At 38.2% G+C, this 19,850-nt stretch overlaps 1 protein-coding gene across 1 annotated transcript in view; it reads right to left on the reverse strand.

Moving 5' to 3' along the window:
* The window catches only part of LOC113225902 (rabphilin-3A), a 137,467-nt gene that overhangs the window by 61,112 nt on the left and 56,505 nt on the right, over nt 1–19,850 (reverse strand). Inside the window, exon 5 of the mRNA XM_026458369.1 lies at nt 8,798–8,926. Within this exon, the coding sequence (XP_026314154.1) occupies nt 8,798–8,926 (129 nt within the window). The remainder of the gene's footprint in view (nt 1–8,797; nt 8,927–19,850) is intronic.

A 19,850-nucleotide genomic window follows, 5' to 3' on the forward strand; every position in this document is an offset into this window, starting at 1 on the left:
ACATGTTTGTCTGCCCAGGTAGCATGTGACCGGGACGTCTATCTTGTGCGCAGCTAGCGCGCCCCAGTAGCGGTCTAGTTGAGGGCCTGAAGCGAGGAGACGGGCGGGACACGTGAGTTGCCCTTTAAGTTGGAAGCTACATATGTCCGGACATTGTTGCAGGATACCACGACTGGCACCTCCATCATCCTCCTCCTCATCCTTCCCAGCCGTTTAGGTTATTGGGAACTGGAGAGACGTCGTTTTTCGGCGTCGGGAAGTGTACGTACCTAGCAACTCCGCCACCAATGAGGAGATTTAGTAGTGGACTTAGAGTCGAGGGCTTAGCGGTGGCAACCGCTAGTTGTGCAACTCGCAACGAAAAGTGAGCGTGCCTACAGCTGCGGTTGGTACCGGTACTGGAAAATATGGGAGGGTACTGTACGTGCATCCGGGGCGGCTCATCCGACTCACTAGCCTCTCGAAAACCGGGTGAAATCAAGTGACAGACGTCTGTGACAACCCTGTACAGAACCTGAACTTATTTCGAAAACAAAAGATAAGGGACTGTTACTAACTCTAAAGCTATACAAGCTTCAAAGAAGTATTGAAAATACAGAATACCATTTTCCCGTTTTAAATAACTTTGTTTTACACCTTACTCAATGTATAAGAGCATTGCACTTCAAATTAGTAACATCTCCTAAGAGAGATGCTCAAGGCAAAATCGAACGTTCCCTTTAACACAACAGGGCATTGCAATGAAGCTTCCATATTTTGGCAGGAAGCTTGGGTTCCGGCGCTTCTAATGACATGTTTAGTTCATATTGATTGGAAGCGTAGCTTAACTATAAATTACATTTTACATATCTGGATTATGCGAATATGTCAGGAGCTCTTGCGATTCATAATGATGGGAAAAGTCGTTGGCGCACACAGGCATAGGGTCTTAAGAGCCTATGTGCGCATGGCGTATTTTTTATGCGCTGACGATGCATTGCATTTGCAGCCAGTAAACCTTTGCACACGTTCACGAATTCAGTGGCGCCGTAAACGCGCGTCATCTGCGCGTATACGCAAACACGCTTCGAACGCGCTCTTGCGCGAATTTGTATCGCATTCTATGTGTATTTGAATCGACACAAAGCCTACAAACTGCTTTTTGAACCTCTACGGCGCCGACGATGCGCAGATGACGCGCGTAAACGCGATTTAAACGCGGTGCAGTCGCAGCGAGTAAACCTTGCACACGTTCACAAATTCAGTGGCGCCGTAAACGCGTGTCATCTGCGCGTATTTGCGCTGCAGCACGCTTCGAACGATTTTCTCGCACCTACGTCACTCGCAGCGCAAGCGAAGTAAACGTGGTACAGTTTCCTAACATAATTTATAATTGCACCATTTGCACCCGAAGTATTCCATTTTGATCGCGAGTCAGGATATTGATTGCACTTGGGCGCTACATGGGTTAGGTTGAAGGAAAACTGGTCGAAGAAGAAAGTCGTGAATGCTAACGCAGGACTACGAAAGTGGACGTATCTCGAATGCCGCCTAACAGTCAAGTCTCGCTAATGATAATGGACACAGAATGCTGAACTGGCTGCCAACATTCACTACACTTTAAGAAAAAAAAGTTACTATGAAAGAAAAGTACAGTGCCATTTTTTAGAATCCAAGTCGACGGTATTCGAGCATTACGGAAGTCAACGATTCTTCTCTTACTTATTTCAATTAAATTCGAGATTCTAATTTTCAAGATCATTACGACTACTGCAAATTACGACTACTGCAAAAAAAAAGTTTACCTTAAACTAAACGTTTAAGGTAAACTTTTAATTTGCAGTAGTCGTAATAGAGAATAAGGTTAATATTCGGTTAAGATTACGCACTGACATTGTCGAGTTTTTAGGTTCTTCGTCTTATATCTTATTATTTTTCATTTTTTTTTATTAACCATGGTCACGGTTGACTGGGACCTGTAAAGGGCCCGAAACGTCGGTTTGTTTGAAAAAAACAAATATACGCGATTTAAATCCGGAAAAATAGTTTCATTCACTGACGTTGTATTATAATTATTGGATGATTTACTTGGAAAATCGTAACCATAGTTAAGTATCCAATTAAAAATATACCTGAATATTTTATTGATAAGGTTACTAGTATTTATGTGGTCTGTGGTTGTGATGATGCGACGATGTCACAAAGTAAATATTTAAAGTGAGGTTTTATCGCATTAAAGATTCTTGCTAATAATTATATTTGCATGTTCCCGTAAGACTCCAATGATTCTCAAATTCGCTCAGTATTCAAAAATCCTTTTTAGAAATTACGTGGGTATTTTTTGGCGACCACATGAAAAGTGTCTAAACCATTTTAAAACAATATTTCACAGTTAAAATAAGAATAGTACATTGAAAAAGCAATTTGAATTAAATAAGCAAAATGGTTTTTTATGCCACCAAGTTATATGACGTGATAAGCTGCACGCCTACTCAAAACAGTCTAAATCACGAAGATCTGAGAGGCATTGCACTGCACACCGTAAGGGTGCAATGCAATCGACTGCTCTATTCAACACGAATTTCGTCGAGCTCACGCCGCGCAACGACCGCGTGCATCATGTCATGGCGAAATACGGTCCACTTGTTTAGCTCTTACGTTTTAAGTTAAATGAGTATCTCAGGCGCGCGGGGGAGGTTGGCACGTCTTTAGGCTACTTTGGCCATGCGATTGTATTGTTCCGAGGAATTAAAATGTTGTTGCCTAGCAAATAGATTCAGTTTCGCCAGTAATGTACGTGAAAGTGTGGTCACCGCGCGGCTGCCGCGCAAAAACTTTCGCATCATGAAACTGGACGCCAACTCAGACATAAAGTTGACAAGTTCCATGGGCCTGTGTTTGGTATTTAGTGTGGGTCAGCAAGAAAGTCGCGTACCTTAGGAAACTGAAGATATTAAACCTACCGTCGATGTATATTTATGAGGCCCGTGGTTTTCTTAAACAAATTCTACGCAACTTTAATTTAGTCACAACTAGACGTGTAGAAACTTTAGGAAATACAGCCCAAACAATGCTCTATTATGGAATTTTACAATATAACGATGTTTGTATTAGCACCTAAATTATTTCATAAATTATAGGATGCTTTAAAAATTAAAAAAAGCTGCTCGAAGTGCTTATTCTATGTAGACGAAGCACCGGCGAAGACAGGCATCAGTTAGTAGTAATATATTTTTATATTATCGTTGACCTTTGTTAGGTCAATGTATATTATAATTGTTTTTCTATGTCATTTCTTATCTACAGTTTCCTTTCATATTCTTATTTTATATTGTTCCAACTTATTGTTCTGTTGTAAACGTTGGCATCCTGTTCTATTTCATTTGCTTCCCAAATTATAAGACTTCCCTTTGATGAAAATAATCGTACATTCAGCCTCAAAGTCACCTCAAGTTTGTCGCTCGGCTTTTGTTCCATTCTTTTTATAAATTTTTCAATAATTGCAAAGGAACTTCTACGTATTTGGACGGTGTGCACTAAAATCTGTTTGATGAAAGCAAGACACAAAAAAATGACAACAGAAGAACGTAATTCGGAACATGCCTGTCGGCTATATGACATGGAACATCTTTTCTTTCGGTTAGATCCATGTACTTGTGAAACAATGAAATGAAGGTTATAACTATTTAGAAAATCTTATAACTGAAAAATGAAACTATTTATTTGTATGTTTTTACAAATTAGGCGAGACCAAGAAACCAGTAAAGGGCAATGTTTAGGCGATTATCACATTGTTCCGCCACACGCTACGGTGTGCGGAGCGCGTTTTTTAACATTGTATCGAAATATCTCAGTTTGTATAGAAAATACGCGCCATACAACACCTTACCTATTTCTGCCGCCAAGTAGTAATGTCAGCCTTACTGTCTTCCGGTTTTGAAAGGCACGCATTTGGAAATTGCACTATAGCACCCCGTACTATCATATTCTGATATTTAATTTTACGATAAATGCCATCACTGTCCACGAACGGGTTAACTAGAGTGTAAATATGTTATCTCATAGCAAAATTCTTACTCAGGTCTTTGACATTGTGTATGAAACACATTGGGTATGAAACTATTATTTGTAGACGCGTTGTCAGTTTTTTAAATCTTTTTATAATATCTAGTAACGGGACGAACAAGTTATGCGCCTGATGGTAAGCTACACGCCTGTCCGTAACAGTTGCAGTGCCCCTCAGAGATTTAAATTGCAAAGATCTGAGGGGCACCGCTATTGCGTCGGTCACCCTGAAACGTAAGTTTACAAGTCCCATGTGCATGTAATTTCACCAGCACCCTTACCCTTCAAAACCGGAACATAGTAATGCTGACATTACTGCTTAGCAGCAGAAATACGTAAGGTGGCAGTACTACCCTGGACGAACTTTTTCACAAGGAGCTCTACTGCTACCTAAAGTGTGAATCCTAGTTTTTCTATTAAAGTACTTTACTTTTGTTTTCTTTAAATACGTTAAATTTCTTACACATTATGAAATCCCTGAATTACACTAGGATTTTACTTTTGAACAGGATAGGAACTTTAGCATTTTCTCTCAAAACATAATAATTCTCAGTATTTCAAAAGTCAAATGTCGCATGACCACCGGTGGTACACTCTGAAGTGATAGAAAAAACATATGAAATTACGCTTTAATACGGTATAACGGACTGGTTTCCACAATTCAAAGTCGTAATGCCTATTTTGCGTATGAAGGATATTATTGCATTACTGTAGTCCTAACGTACTTTAGAAGCTTCATAACGTCACAATTCTAAACAAAATGGCCGCGAAGTTAGACAACATTTTGATGAGTGGGGCCGTAAAAGTTTTAAATCAATGAAACGATTTAGAAAAGTGAGATGTCCAATTAAACTTTAAAAACCTTTACGAAATGAGCGAGAAAAACAATTCAGAAAAAAAACACACACTCATGTGAACTAGTGCAAAGCTTTGAGGTCGAACGTAGCTATTAGCACGTTATTTTGTTTAACGTTTCACACGTGTAGTAACAGTAGAGCTTCTTGTGAAAGAGTTCGTCCAGGGTAGTACTGCCACCTTACGTATTTTTGCTGCCAAGCAATAATGTCAGCATTATTGCATTCCGGTTTTGACGGGTAAGGGTGAAATTATAGGCACATGGGACTTGTCAACTTACCTATGTCTCAGGGTGACGCGCGTAGTAGTAGTGCCCCTCAGATCTTTGCAATTTAAAGATCTAAGTGGCATTGTAAATGTTATGGACAGACGTGTAGCTTACCATCAGACGCACGACTTGTTCGTCCCGTCGCTTGATGTTATAAAAAAAAATTCAGACCAATTATACGTCAGACCTTCAACATGAAGAACTTTTACTTGAAAAGAAAATTCACACCTTTTTTTTATACCTCAAGGTACCTTGACAAATATAATAACAACCAACTAATTAAATACTAATTATACAAAGATGGAGGAAAACAAAAAAATCCTTCGATCTGTTTGTCGGTTACTCATTGGCTAAGCGGTTACATACGGCGACTTTTAGCAGCGATGCAAACGTGATGCAGTAGCTAATCGTCTACATTTACACACACGCGCAACTTTAAGCAGCGATGGAAAAGCGCGACTGTAACCACTTTAAGAGCGGTGGCCCCGGCATGGCAACAGACACTGGTGCGAGTGCGAGTTGTTCGATCTTTATAGCAATCATCATCATCACCATCAACTCGTTTATACGTCCCACTGTTGCGCACAGGTCTCCTCTCAGGCGAGTACAGGCCATAGTCCACCAAGCTGGTCAATTGCGGGTTTTTTTAAAGATACCAAATGTTAGAATGAACAAGTCGTGCGCCTGGTGGTAATCGATACGCCTGTCCATAACAGTAGCAATTAGAGGCACTGCAACTGCGCCTGTTAGTCTGAGATGTAAGTTAACAAGTCCCATGTGCATTAATTTCACCAGCACCTTTCAAAACTGGAACGCAGTAATGATCACGTAACTGCTTGGCGGTAAAAATAGGTAAGTTGGCGGTACTTCCCTGAACAAACACTTTCACAAGGAGCCCTGTTGCTACTAAAATGGGTTGTGAACTTTACACGTTTGATTGATTGCCCAAATAAATCTATTACTAAGTATCTACATAAGATTTAAGGTGATCCAAACGAGTTTAGAGTTTGAGAGAAATTCCAAAAGAGGTTCATTAATTCCTGGTTCAATTACCTCTAATCTGTTAAATGGGTAGTTAATTCCGCACCGTGTAATTAAATAACACTCCCAAACTATGCGATTGGATAATCATGGTATATAAGTTGCTGTAAAATAATAGTGAAAATATATTTGAAACAAATAAACGCTATTATTCATACGAAGGCAAAACAACTTACTTACTTACTTCTACTGGCTCAGCGACCCGAAGTGGATTTTGGCCTCTGACACTAAGTTGCGCCACTTTTCTCTCTTCTGTGTCGCTTGTTGCCAATCGGCTATTCGAAGCTTATACAGGTCTTTGTGGATTTGGTAGATCCAGCGATACCTAGGACGTCCAACCGGTCTTCTATCAATCGGTTGCCCCAGATATCCTCTCGTGACTGCACGATCCTCACCCATTCTCTCGACGTGACCAAGCCAGTGAAGTCGGGCTGATTTGGTCTCACCCCTGATGTTAGGCTCTTTTATCAAATCCTCGCGCTGGCTCTCACGGTGTAGAGGAGCGTCTCCCGAGTAGCGGTCGGTAGTATCGTCTAGCTACGCTATCCGACTTGGTCCGATGGACTCGCTGACCAACGACGGGTGTGGTCCTCCAGCATTTCGGGGGTTATGCGGGGGGTACACAACCCTCCCACGTAAAAAATACACTATTACGAGACCGACAAGAGAAAGACAAAACAAACATAAACATTAAACGAAGGGAAAAATCCTTCGATACAGCTGGATTCGAAGCAACATCCGTCCGAAGCAATTATTTTTAAATATGTCATACTCGAAAAAATCAAAACGCAATGTCAAGTATAAAACTTCGCTCACATCATGCGACTTTTAATTTTATCGAGTATTTACTTATTTCACAGTAAGGGCTCGTTCCCATTATGTCGTGATGAGAGATACTTGTCCAGTTTAAAGTGTCGTGGCTTGTGTATTTAAATGAAGTTGTTCACATATAGTAAAACACGATTAACTGTTGTTCACGAATTTTTTGACTTTACGACGACAGCCTGTCGTGACAATGAGAAGAGCTAGAACGACAGTCATCAGACGATGATTAAAACGTCACGATAAAAATGTGACGACAGATAATCACAGCTAGAAATGACAAGGCCGCTGCCATGAACCCATAAATTGTCGTCACGATGGCAATAGCTAGACACGACAGTCGTTCAACGATAAAATAAACGTCCACGACACAGTCACGACAGATAGTCGGGTATGGGAACAGGGACAGTCGTCGAACGATAAATAAAACGTTACGACGTAATGGGAACGCGCCCAAACTGTCAAATAAGCAATACTCGATTAAATCAAAATACAAGTATCAAGTATGAAGCTTCATTCGCCTCATGCGTGTTTTAATTTGTTCGAGTATTACTTATTTCACAGTAATTGTTTTGGACGGATGTTGGACGGAGAACGGGAGTAGACGCCCAGACCGGGCTCCCTAACCCTCCCTAACCTAACCCTAACCGCTCTCCCAACTGAGCTACGGAACGAATCAACAGCAGACCTCACGAATTTCTCTATGTGCTTATTGCCGATCGTTGCTTTTATTTAACGGCTTTTACCGTACAAATATACGATTTTGTATTCGTTTCAAATATTTACCTTTATTTATATATAGCAAAAAAAAAGAAAGAAAATACTCGTTTCACGATAATAACACACCGTTCAAGAAGGCCGTAAAACGATCCATTTAACATGAGATATTTAGATAGTAACGTGTGGTCTTTAACAGTCGAGGTTATAATTTGAAATATGGCCTACTACAGACAGATGAATATGCTTTACGATCGGGCTTAACACTGCTTTTTACTTTGACAAAACAATAAATAAATAAAAACTTGCTACCTGCTGACTACTTTCGAGCCATTGTAGTATTTTTTAATTCTTGATTGTATACGGAACGCAAAGGAGTTAGAATGAGTTAGTATTTTTACTAGTTGTGATTAGTATGTTTATTTCTATTACTAAAGAGAAATGGAAGAACGGGCCTTTCTGTCACGTGTAGATAATACTTATAGGAAATCCCAACCGTAATGTCATTAGGTATTAAGAAGAAAGAAATAAATCTTTTTAATTTTTTCCTTTGAAATGCAGTGAACTGTACAGTGAACTCACCTAAAGCTATTAAAGTTGGCTGAAAGCTCGTAACGTCGGGAATAGTGCAGTGTAACGCGTAACTGACATTGGATTATGAGTTTCCATTTCGGTAATTTAATGGCCAAATCCCGCGTAAATGTCGTGGCAACCAAATTAGCGTGATGTACGGGAATCTATTGTTATCAGTTTGAAGATATCATAAATTAATACTTACTGTCCAAAAATGAAAGTCATAACCATTGAAATAACAAATAACGTGAAATGAATTTCGTGTAATATTTGCTCTAATGCAGATACGCGCATTTCCCCGAACCCCGACGAAAGTTTTCTAGTATATAATAGTGGAGCAAAGGGTTATAATCAATAACACTGTACCTCATGCAAAATAGGTTACGATGTCGAGTTGCGAGAAACGAGACCGTTTAGGCAATATGAATACCAAATAACATATGCTAACACGTATTCTAACATGAGCCAGGTACTCACATGAGGAGATCCAATCGATTTTCGACTGTCGCTGTTACTTGGTTGTCGCGAGAAGCTGGGAGCGTGGACGCTAAGCGGCGAGCCTGGTTCGGAGTCTGTTTTGCCATCATTGCTACTGTTGCCAGCTTCCTGTGGGAGAAATTGCCCCAAGTTATACAGAATGCTAGTGATATTAATGTGTCAATGATTGGTGTTATTATATACTGTAAGTCCTTTTATTCTTAAGCTAGATTGTGACGAGAAAAATATATCAATATTTAATTAAGGAGATGGAAGGACATTATTTTCGTCGCGTAATATAACGTCAGATGTTATATATATATTTTTTTTATTAAAACATTTTTAATATAAGCTTTATAGCGCACACTTGCAGTAATAAGGCCACATCTGCAACATGACAACTTCTCAGGAGAAGGGCTTAAAGATTCTAAAATTTCACATGATATACATATATCGACAATGGAAATTTGAAATGTCGTATGGGACATTTTGTCGTAAGGGAAAATGTCCAAATTTCACTGTCTCGATATAAAGGTAGTAATTTTGTTATGTACTTATCGAATTTTAAAATGTCGTAAGGAACATTTTCACGTAAGGGAAATCTCAAAATTGTACAATCGATATACATATAATTCGTTTTAAGAATAAAAACTACAATATGGTAAATTAAACTTGTTTATTCTAAACTTTATTCTTAGTTTATTTATTAATAAACTTTATTCTTTTCCGCAGATTAATAAAGTATACCAACGATTACGAGAGATTTGTACCTATGGAATATCGAACAAGTGATTTTTAACAAAAGCAAACTGATTTTTGTTCCGTGTCATGAACACTTTCATATCACAAAATATAATTGGACCGTTGTAAGAGTCTGAATCCGGCAATATTGTCGATATTTGCGCTGCGGTTTAGGAGGTATCACGTTTTATGTGGAGCAACTGCTATTCTTTATTTTTTCCGTGGCGTGAAATTAATTTAAGTGTATAGTTATACTTAAATCAATTTCATAGTGAAATCATATGAAGCTATTTTTTCAAAATCAAAGTTAAAGTCAAAGATTATTTATTCCATAGGTAAAATAAATTTACACTTGAAATCGTCACATTTATGCTACCGCTCGTTCACTACGCTGACCTCCCTGAGAAAAACGAGCAAGAAACTCTATTGCTCTTTTCAAATAAACTTAAATGCTATGGAATACACTTTAAATCAAATTTGTGTGGATTCTGGAGCCATGTCGTCTTTCCATACATCTTTATCTAACACGTAGTCTTCAATTTTGTAACATGATTTTTCGATCAAAATATTTTTAATGTAGTTTTTAAACTTAGGAAATGATAAACTTAATATATGCTCCGGAATCTTATTGTAAAAACGTATACAGTTCCCCATAAAAGAGTTGTTTACCTTGGTTAAACGAAATCGTGGTACCATAAGTTTGGACTTTGCTCTAAGGTTAATATTATGGATATCTTCTTTCTTATTGAAATTATGTATACGGACATATAAAATATTTGAGTAAATGTATTGTGATGCCACAGTCATGATACCAGTCTCCTTAAACTTTTCTCTCAGAGAAACCCGAGAGCCTAGACGGTACACAGAACGAATCGCTCGTTTTTGCAATACAAATATGGTTTGAATATCTGCCGCTTTATCCCACATGAGAATCCCGTAGGACATTATACTATGGAAGTAACTAAAGTAAACTGGTCTAGCAGTACTAACATCGGTAAGCTCACGTACTCTGCGGACTGCGTATGCAGCGGAGCTTAATCTGCTGGCCAGGGAATTTAGTCGTTGCGATTATTTCGATACATGTTTGTTTTACATGAAATAGTCAATTAGTTAGCGCGTAGTAATTTCGTTACATGTACTAACAATGTTCCTAAAATAATTCGAATTCTTGGTATAATACAGCCACATGTGACCATATGTATGTCAAAAGTGCTTATACACATGAAAGTAAAAAAATCACATGAAACGTGTATGTAATATTTTTAAAATACTAATAACATTGCAGGACTAGATTACTAATATCATAAACAACTACTTTTGTTCCGTGACTTTTGACAAATAGTAGTTTATGTGACTGTTACATAATAAAAGGCGTCAAATCACGATTGCGGGTTTATGTAACGAGCCGACACGCGAGTTTCATAAAAACATCACACGAGTGTTTTAATGCCTAATTATGTACAGTTACATAGACTGCTTTATATATACACATTATAAGCTCTCTGTGATGTGTTCAGGAACCGCATGTTACGACTGGCGAAATGGTGGCAAATAAAAACTTTTCTCGCGTATGTCACATCCGTACTTTTTATTTAATTCATAGATAAACAAGAGTCGACTGCAACTATCATATCGTTCGATATCAAGTAACGTGTGAAATTTGTGAAAATTGTTTGCTACTGACATTTAATTTCGAATAAAACTTCATCTCGACTGATATTAGAATTGAGGTCAAATCAAATTGTTTTCTTTTTCAGAGATGTTCGAAATTTGAATGTAATAATAAAATCGAATTCGATGTTATTATTGCATAATAATTAATAATAACATTTTCACAGATAACAAATTTGTTCGAACACAACAAGATGTCTTTATGCTCGTCATAATTCGCGGTTTTTGAACACATTGTAGAGGGTTTATGATATGTGTGTAAACATAATAAATATATCAAAAAGTATTTTGGTACTACCTGACATTTTTAGATCTGTATTTGGTAGTAAGGTAGTAGCGTCCTCTCCGACGACACCCGCATTTTGCACCAAATTATCACCTTTTAGAGCAATCTATTTAAATATTTTTATTTTTGTATGAAAGTAAAATCTGACGAATTATTAAGTCATGGAATAAAAGTTGTTGTACAAGATGTTGGTAATACAGCCCTGTGAGATTATAAGTATTTTACAAATAACCCTGTATATGTGAAACTCTCCTGTTTAAACATAAAAATGTTATCGACCAATTTTGTTTGTAGAATGTGCAAACATCTCTCTTGAAAGGCTGTCATTTTGTAGACGTGGCCTTATTAACCAAGCTTGCGAATTTTAGTTAATGCTTGTTGAAACTTTCCGATAATTCGAAAAAGGATCATTATATTGTGAATATTGGTCGACCATTGAGGTCGATCAATATAAACAGTACCTATAAAGTTTGCCTCTAAAATTATATAGATATGTTTTTGATATAGAGGTTTTAAATAAAAATAGATATTGGCGTGGATTAAAACGAAAGCATTCACACTCCTGATGCCAATGCATGATTTTATGTAAATTTCATGTTATTATTATTTTACACTTTAGTGTTAAAATTCTAACAACTTGGCGCCACAGTGTCCTTTCTTTCTGTAAAATTATATTCAATAGAATAATGGACCGGTTGGAATGCTCAAGAGCTGGCCAACATATTGTTTTTATCATACCAAGTGATGGGACACACAAGTCGTGCGCCTGGTGGTAAGTGACACGCCTGTTCATGACAATTGCAATGCCGCTCCGAGCTTTAAATCGCTAAGATCTGAGGAGCGCTGCTGCTGCGCCCGTCACCCTAAGATGTCACATGTGCTTGTATCATTTCAAAACCGAAACGCATTGGTGCTCACGCCAAATAATGATATTTGGCGACCGAAATAGGTCAAGTAGCAGTGCTTCCCTGGACGAACTCTATCACAAGGAGCTCTACTGCTACAAAATAATCATGACCATAATGAATAGCTCATTATGGTGCTATACGCTGCTAGAATTTTGGGCACCCAACTTCATCCATTTAACGTACATTTAGTCCAAGTCGAGTGTCGGTCGTGTGTGTGGTCAAGTGGGTCGGCCAAAAAGTCTGTGAGGTATCAAAGTGTAAACAAACAACATTAAAAAAGTAGAATTTTAATAAATTATGTATTGGCCATGCTAGCTCGCACCGTGGACTAACAGTTACCGTGTCGTGTTGGATTCCCGGGCCGAGAGAAATATTTGTAAGGCCTACTATGTGTGGGTCCATGGCACCCGCGACACAGGGTTTGACTAGTGCAGGGCTATGAGTGTGTGAGTTATTATAATTATTATTTATCTATTTTAGACTCTCGCCTCTCCCATGGCCTAAACGATTGATCTAAAATCGTTTTCTTCAATTCGAATAATTTTAGAATTCCCCTTTCATAAAATCTCTTATAAAATATTGTCGTTTGATGGACTCGCCGTTATCAAAGTCGTATCCATTCAATGAAATTTGTAACGACAGAAATTAGTCAAAATCTGAAGGTGATTATTTATTTATTGAGCATTGGCTATGGAGCCATCAGCTTAAATAAGTAACAAAATACTTGCTACTTAAACATAAATTTATTTGTGCAAAAGTAGTAACTACGAAAACCCGCCATTTAAACGTTAATTAAAATTTTCCGGCCTATGTTAAAAATGCGCGCTAAAATACACCTTGTATTATCTTTAAAGGGCAAGAATATAAAAATATAGTTATCGTCGAAGAAAAAGTTTTCTCCGGTTTTCTTAATTCAAATTTTCAATAAGGACTCGTTTAGTATACCAATTTCAAAGTTAGCATAATAGTTCATCATCAATCAAGCATTGTTTAAGTTAAGGGCATTTAATATTGAAAATGCAAGGTGGCTCGAATTATGTGTCCGGGAGTATATTATTAGCGTATTTTTTTTATTAATTGAGGCTTTGATTGAGCCACCAGCATAAACGTGAAGTATTAAAGTATGTACAGAGTTTTAAATGTAGCAAAAACAATAAACATGAAAGTATAGGTAAACTAAGTACCCTATAATGAAATACCACATTCAAAAAAAGTTATTTCCAAATTACAGTATTCTGAAGATACCTACTATTTACAAATTATAAAATTATCCTACAGAAACTTGTGTGTCGTAAAAGTTCCTGTACAGTACTAGGAATTGCTTTACGTTCGAGAATGCTTTGAGTTAATGAAATAAGCAACAGACGTTGTAGAGAAAACATCAGAAATAAACGGTTAAGGTCACAGCAAACATGGGAACAATAATTACACACATAACAAGTGAGGATTTATCTTAAAATTATTTTCGTAATGACCACATACAATAACAATAGACAATATAAGATATTTTTAAAAAGAACGTTATTTTTTTGTAAATCAGCTTCGTGGCAGAAACCTCATGGAGTTTTTGGCCAAACCATTATTAAAGTTTATAACGCATATTAGCCCTGTGTGTTAGCGCCTCCTTGGACGCTTTGGCTGCTGGCTACGATGGCTTGACGTTTATTATTATTGATTTTATTTTGTTAAAAAGAAAAATGTCATATTTTTATTTTCTCATTGTTATAAGTATTCTTAAAGAAAAACCTTCTGATTTACACTAATAATGGAGTCTTATTTATCGGCGTTAACAATTTGGTGACCCCGACGTGATGTTTTAAAGCTATACAAAGCTAACACCAATAATATAAGCATACCAATAATATAAAACTAAATTAGCATACGAGCACATAGATGAGAGTCGAAGTGGGAATTGCAGAAAATAGCTCTGGAATGTTCGAAAATAATTAATTTTAATTTTCGTATTTACATTTAATCTGGTTCTATTTTTATTTTAAAGGAAATTCCACAAGTTTCGAGTGTAAGCCGGTGAGCATAAGGATTGCTACTTATGGGATAAAGTATCGCCGTTTACCCGAAAATCGTATGTTCGTTGTTATGATTATTCATATTTATTACGTGAAGTCTACGTAAAATACGGAGATTGGGATCATTACTGTAAGTGTTGAATTTCTTGTCACTTTTATTTAAAGTAATTTAAGTGTATAAGTTGGTTTAAATAGTTACTGTGCTCGCACTTACAAAATGTCTGATTTAAGCGATCTCAAACGTAAAAGAGGGACGATTAGAACTCGTTTAACCCTATTTAAAAAATTTCTTGTGCCGTTGTTGGAGCAAAAGAAACCAACACAAGTGTCAATTAATGAATGTGTATTGAGATTATCTAAAACCGAACAGTGCTTTAATTTCTTTGAAGAGGTTCAATCCAATATAGAATTACAGGATAACTCTGAAGATGAAGTAAATCAGCGAGAGGTCACAGAAAACGAATTTTATAGTGTGATTGCTCAAGCACGAGAATTTATTGCCGCCTTCAAGGACAACCACCACCAGGGGGACGAATTCTTCAGTCAAAGCAGCCGCCAGCGCGGTGGCTCTAAAAATATTAAACTGCCACAACTGAAACTTCCTCCCTTTGATGGAAAGACAGATAAATGGTTGGAATTTAGGGATCTTTATCTGTCTTTAATCCATGATAATGAGGATCTTGATAATATATGTAAATTTCATTACCTTAAATCGTACCTTGAAGGTGATGCAAGTGTTGTGATTAAATCTGTGTCAGTCTCAGCTGAGACTTATCCTATCGCATGGTCGCTTCTGCGCGAAAGATACGATAATAAGCGTTTGTTGATTAATCAACATTTAAAATGCTTGTTCGGTATTGAGCCCTTGTCGAAGGAAAGTGATAAAGGCATACGTCAATTAATAGATAACTTATCTAAAAACTTGCAGGCTCTCAAATCTCTTGGTGAAGACACCGAGAAGTGGGACACTTTAATTATATTTATGGCTTCGTCAAAACTTGATAATGTCACGGCTAGGAGATGGGAGGAGTTCAGAAGTGACATCGCTTCTCCGTCGTTACAGGACTTTTATAAATTTCTGCGTAATAGGGCTGATGTTTTAGAAACGGTGTCTTCTGCTAGGACAGTTTCAATAAATGAAAGACAAATTTTATTAAAAACAAAATCATTTATAGCTTCAACAACTGTTGAGCAGCCGTCGGCACCCTCTGGTTACGAATGCAAGTCATGCAATAAAGGTCATAGATTAATTGAATGTCCCAAGTTTAAATCCTTGTCTGTGGATGAGCGCTACCTGCAAGTAAGCCAGTGGAAATTGTGTAAAAATTGTTTACGCCCTGGCCATCTAACATATCAGTGTCGTTTCAATGGGTGTAGGGTCTGTAAAAGAAGACACAGTACACTATTACATAAACAAATACTCAACCAGCAACAAAGCGGAGAGGAAGCAGCTGTTGTTTCAACTAAGAATAATCAGTATTCGTATACGTTACCAGCTCCTTCATCTTCAAGTGTTGCTGTTCAACCTGAAACGGCGATTTTATCAAACAGTACTGTCACTATGACAGCCGTAGACTCTGATCAAGTTTTGCTTTCCACTGCTCTTGTCAAGGTGACATATAATGGTAAGGAGTATATTCTGCGCGCATTGTTAGACAGTGGCAGTCAGTCCTCATTTATTACTGAAAGGGCTAATCAAATAATCGGCTGTAATACGATTAAAGTAAATCGTTCTGTTTCGGGTATTAATAATACACTATTGAAAATAAATGCGTCCTGTGTTTTGATCTTAAATTCACTCCACACCTCCTTCACTGGTACTGTCAAGTGTTATATAGTTCCGACTGTAACCGATAAACTTCCTTCTATGAAGGTGCAAACACAATTAAATATACCAAATAATTTATCCCTAGCGGACCCAGACTTTCACTCTCCAGCAGAAGTGGATTTACTGCTGGGCTCAGACATATTCTGGGACCTGGTTGGGTCCAATCAGGTTAAACTGGGTAAAAATAAACCAGTCCTGACAGAAACAAAGCTAGGATGGATAGTGGCTGGCCCTACCGGGGGGAGGCCCAAGGACTCTACGAGGTCTCAAGATATTCGCTGTAACTTTTCTCAGGACATTAAAGAGCAACTATCAAAATTCTGGGAACTCGAAGAGTTGCCTAGTACAAAGGCTGTCACTTCATTCGACGATAATTATTGTGAGAAGCTCTTTATTAACTCTACCTACCGTAATAGTGAAGGGAGATATGTGGTGAGGATCCCTTTTCGAGAATCGCCAGATGCCCTAGGTGATTCGTACAAAATAGCGGAAAAAAGATTGCTTAGTATTACCAGGAGAATGTCTAAGAATGCTAAACTTAGACAAGGCTATTCTGATTTTATTAAAGAGTATGAGAATCTTGGGCATTTGACTGAAGTCTCGGAGGCTGAATTAGGTAGTCAGTTTCTGCCACATCATGCGGTACTAAGGGAACAAAGTGAAACTACCAAACTACGAGTTGTTTTTGACGCATCTGCCAAAACAACATCAGGAAAGTCATTGAACGATATACAGTATGTTGGGCCTGTAGTGCAAGACGACTTACTGTCTATATTATTAAGGTTCAGGCAGCATAAATATATAGTTACAGCGGATATAGAGAAGATGTACAGGCAGATTCTAGTAGAGCCCAGCCAACGCAAATATCAGCAGATTCTTTGGAGAGACCAAGAGTCTGAAAATATACGCATATTGCAATTAAACACAATAACTTATGGCACAGCTTCGGCTCCCTTTTTGAGTACGCGATGTTTGCTGCAGTTGGCTAAGGAATGCGACAACCAAACCATATCTAAAATAATACAACATGATTTTTATATGGACGATCTATTGACTGGTGCGCAGACTGAAGCTGAACTGAGCAATATATGCGAATTAGTCACAAGCATTTTGAACGGAGCTTGTTTACCTCTTCGTAAGTTTCACACGAACGCTCCTACGGTCGTCAAAAATAGCTTAAGTGCCATGATACCAAAGGATTTAGATGTAACTGGTCAATCGAGAGTTTTAGGGCTAAAATGGCAACCAGCGCCCGATTGTTTACAGTTTTCAGTAGAAATTGAAGTTAAGTCACCTGCGACAAAGCGGTCCATTTTGTCAAACTCGGCAAGAATATTTGATCCCCTCGGGTTACTGAGTGCGGTGACTATTACACCTAAGATCATACTACAACGGTTATGGCTTACAAAACTGGATTGGGACGATCCCGTCCCAGTTGAATTGTTTAAGAAATGGACTGATTTTGTGGACAAGCTAAAACATTTAATAAATATTGATATTCCGAGATATGTATTATGTAGTGAACCTGCAAGCATTACTCTGCACTCTTTCTCAGATGCATCTCAGGATGCATATGCAACATGCATTTACTTAGCTTCGACTGACAATAAAGGTAATAAGCTTACGCGTTTACTATGCGCTAAAGCAAAGGTCGCGCCCCTAAAGCCGATCTCAATTCCACGTTTGGAATTATTAGGTGCCTTATTGTCTGTTCGCCTGACGGTAAAGGTTCAGAAATCACTTACTTGTAAAATTGACCGTACTTTCCATTGGACTGATTCAGCTGTCGTCTTAAGTTGGCTAGGAGCGGAACCGCGAAGTTTGAAAACATTTGTCTCAAATCGTATAGGCGAGATTCAGGAGTTATCTCCTGGTGGTGTATGGAAATATGTGCCGGGACACATGAATCCAGCGGATTTAGCATCTAGAGGAATTGATCCTCAACATTTATGTACTGCTCAAATTTGGTGGCAAGGTCCCGCATTTCTGCTTGAAGATATATCAAGCTGGCCACAACTGAACCAGTCTATGATCACTACGAGTGGTATACCTGAATCAAAAACGTTCACTCAAGTTAATAAAACAGCACATACAAACACTCCTTCTGGTATCGTGGACTTTGAAAAGTACTCTAAATTGACGATTTTGCAAAGAGCCTTTGCGTATGTGAAAAGGTTCATATTTAATTTACATAATCCTTCTTCTAGGCGTTGTGGTTATTTAACTACAGAGGAATTAAGTTCTTCCTTTGACTACCTTATTCAACAATCACAGTTGGAGTCATTCGGTGAAGATCTTAACATATTAAAAAAGGGTAAAGCCTTACCTTCAAAGTCACGAATACTCAAACTTACACCCTTTATAGATGAGGGCGGACTGCTGCGTGTCGGTGGGCGTATCCAAAATTCATCTGTAAGCTATACTCAGAAGCATCCAGTATTATTAGATGCTAAGCATGTGTTTACAAAATTGCTTTTCCAGCGTGAGCATTTAAAAACATTGCACGGCCCTCCTCAATTAATATTAAATAATTTACGTAATCAATTCTGGCCCGTAAGCGGTAGAATTTTAGCTAGGAGTACCGTGAATAAATGTAAGACCTGTTGGATCATGAAAGCAAAAAATATAAATCCTATTATGGGAAACTTACCTGTGTCTAGGGTAACGCCGAGCCTACCGTTTATGATTTGTGGCGTTGACTTTGCAGGACCTTTTCTAATCACAGACCGCAAAGGACGCGGTTGTAAGATTACAAAGGCTTACTTAGCGCTTTTCGTTTGTTTCTCGACAAGGGCTTTACACCTTGAACTGGTGAGTGGTCTTTCAGCGGACGCCTTTATCCAATGTCTCCGGCGATTTATTTCTCGTCGTGGGTATCCTTCCGAGATACACTGTGATAACGGCACAAATTTTGTAGGTGCGAGCAATGAACTTGCTACCTTTCTTAAATCTAGTAACGATCCTATAGCTTCATTTGCGGCTAACGAGGGTATTAAATTCGTGTTTTCGCCGGCTTATTCTCCACACTTTGGTGGAATTTGGGAAGCTGGGGTTAAGTCTGCGAAGTTTCATTTGGCTAGGGTCCTAGGGAATACCCATATGACGTTCGAAGAGTTATCGACTCTGCTTACGCAAATAGAAGCTATTTTAAATTCAAGACCTATCACGTCTTTATCAACTGATCCCAACGATCTCGAGGCATTAACGCCAGGGCACTTTTTGATAGGCCGACCTTTAATTTCCGTACCATCTCCAAATGTACTTGATATCAATCCAAATCGACTAAGCCGATACCAGTACATAGAGCAAATGCGGCAGCAATTCTGGGCACGTTGGCACAAAGAGTACCTTGCTGAGTTACAGCAAAGAAGTAAATGGCAAGTGGATAAAGAAGGTCTTAACATCAACGATATCGTCGTGATTAAGGAAACTAATGTTCCGCCAATGAAGTGGCGTCTGGGACGTATACAGAAACTCTATCCAGGAGTGGATAATATTACAAGAGTGGCGGACATCTTTACAGGACGAGGCACCATACGACGAGCTGTGCGGAGGCTATGTGCCTTACCCAAATCTGAAGCAGCCTTTTTTA

This window comes from Hyposmocoma kahamanoa, unplaced genomic scaffold (genome assembly GCF_003589595.1).
Source record: "Hyposmocoma kahamanoa isolate Upper Pololo Valley unplaced genomic scaffold, ASM358959v1 180, whole genome shotgun sequence".
In the NCBI taxonomy this organism is placed as follows: Eukaryota; Metazoa; Arthropoda; class Insecta; order Lepidoptera; family Cosmopterigidae; genus Hyposmocoma; species Hyposmocoma kahamanoa.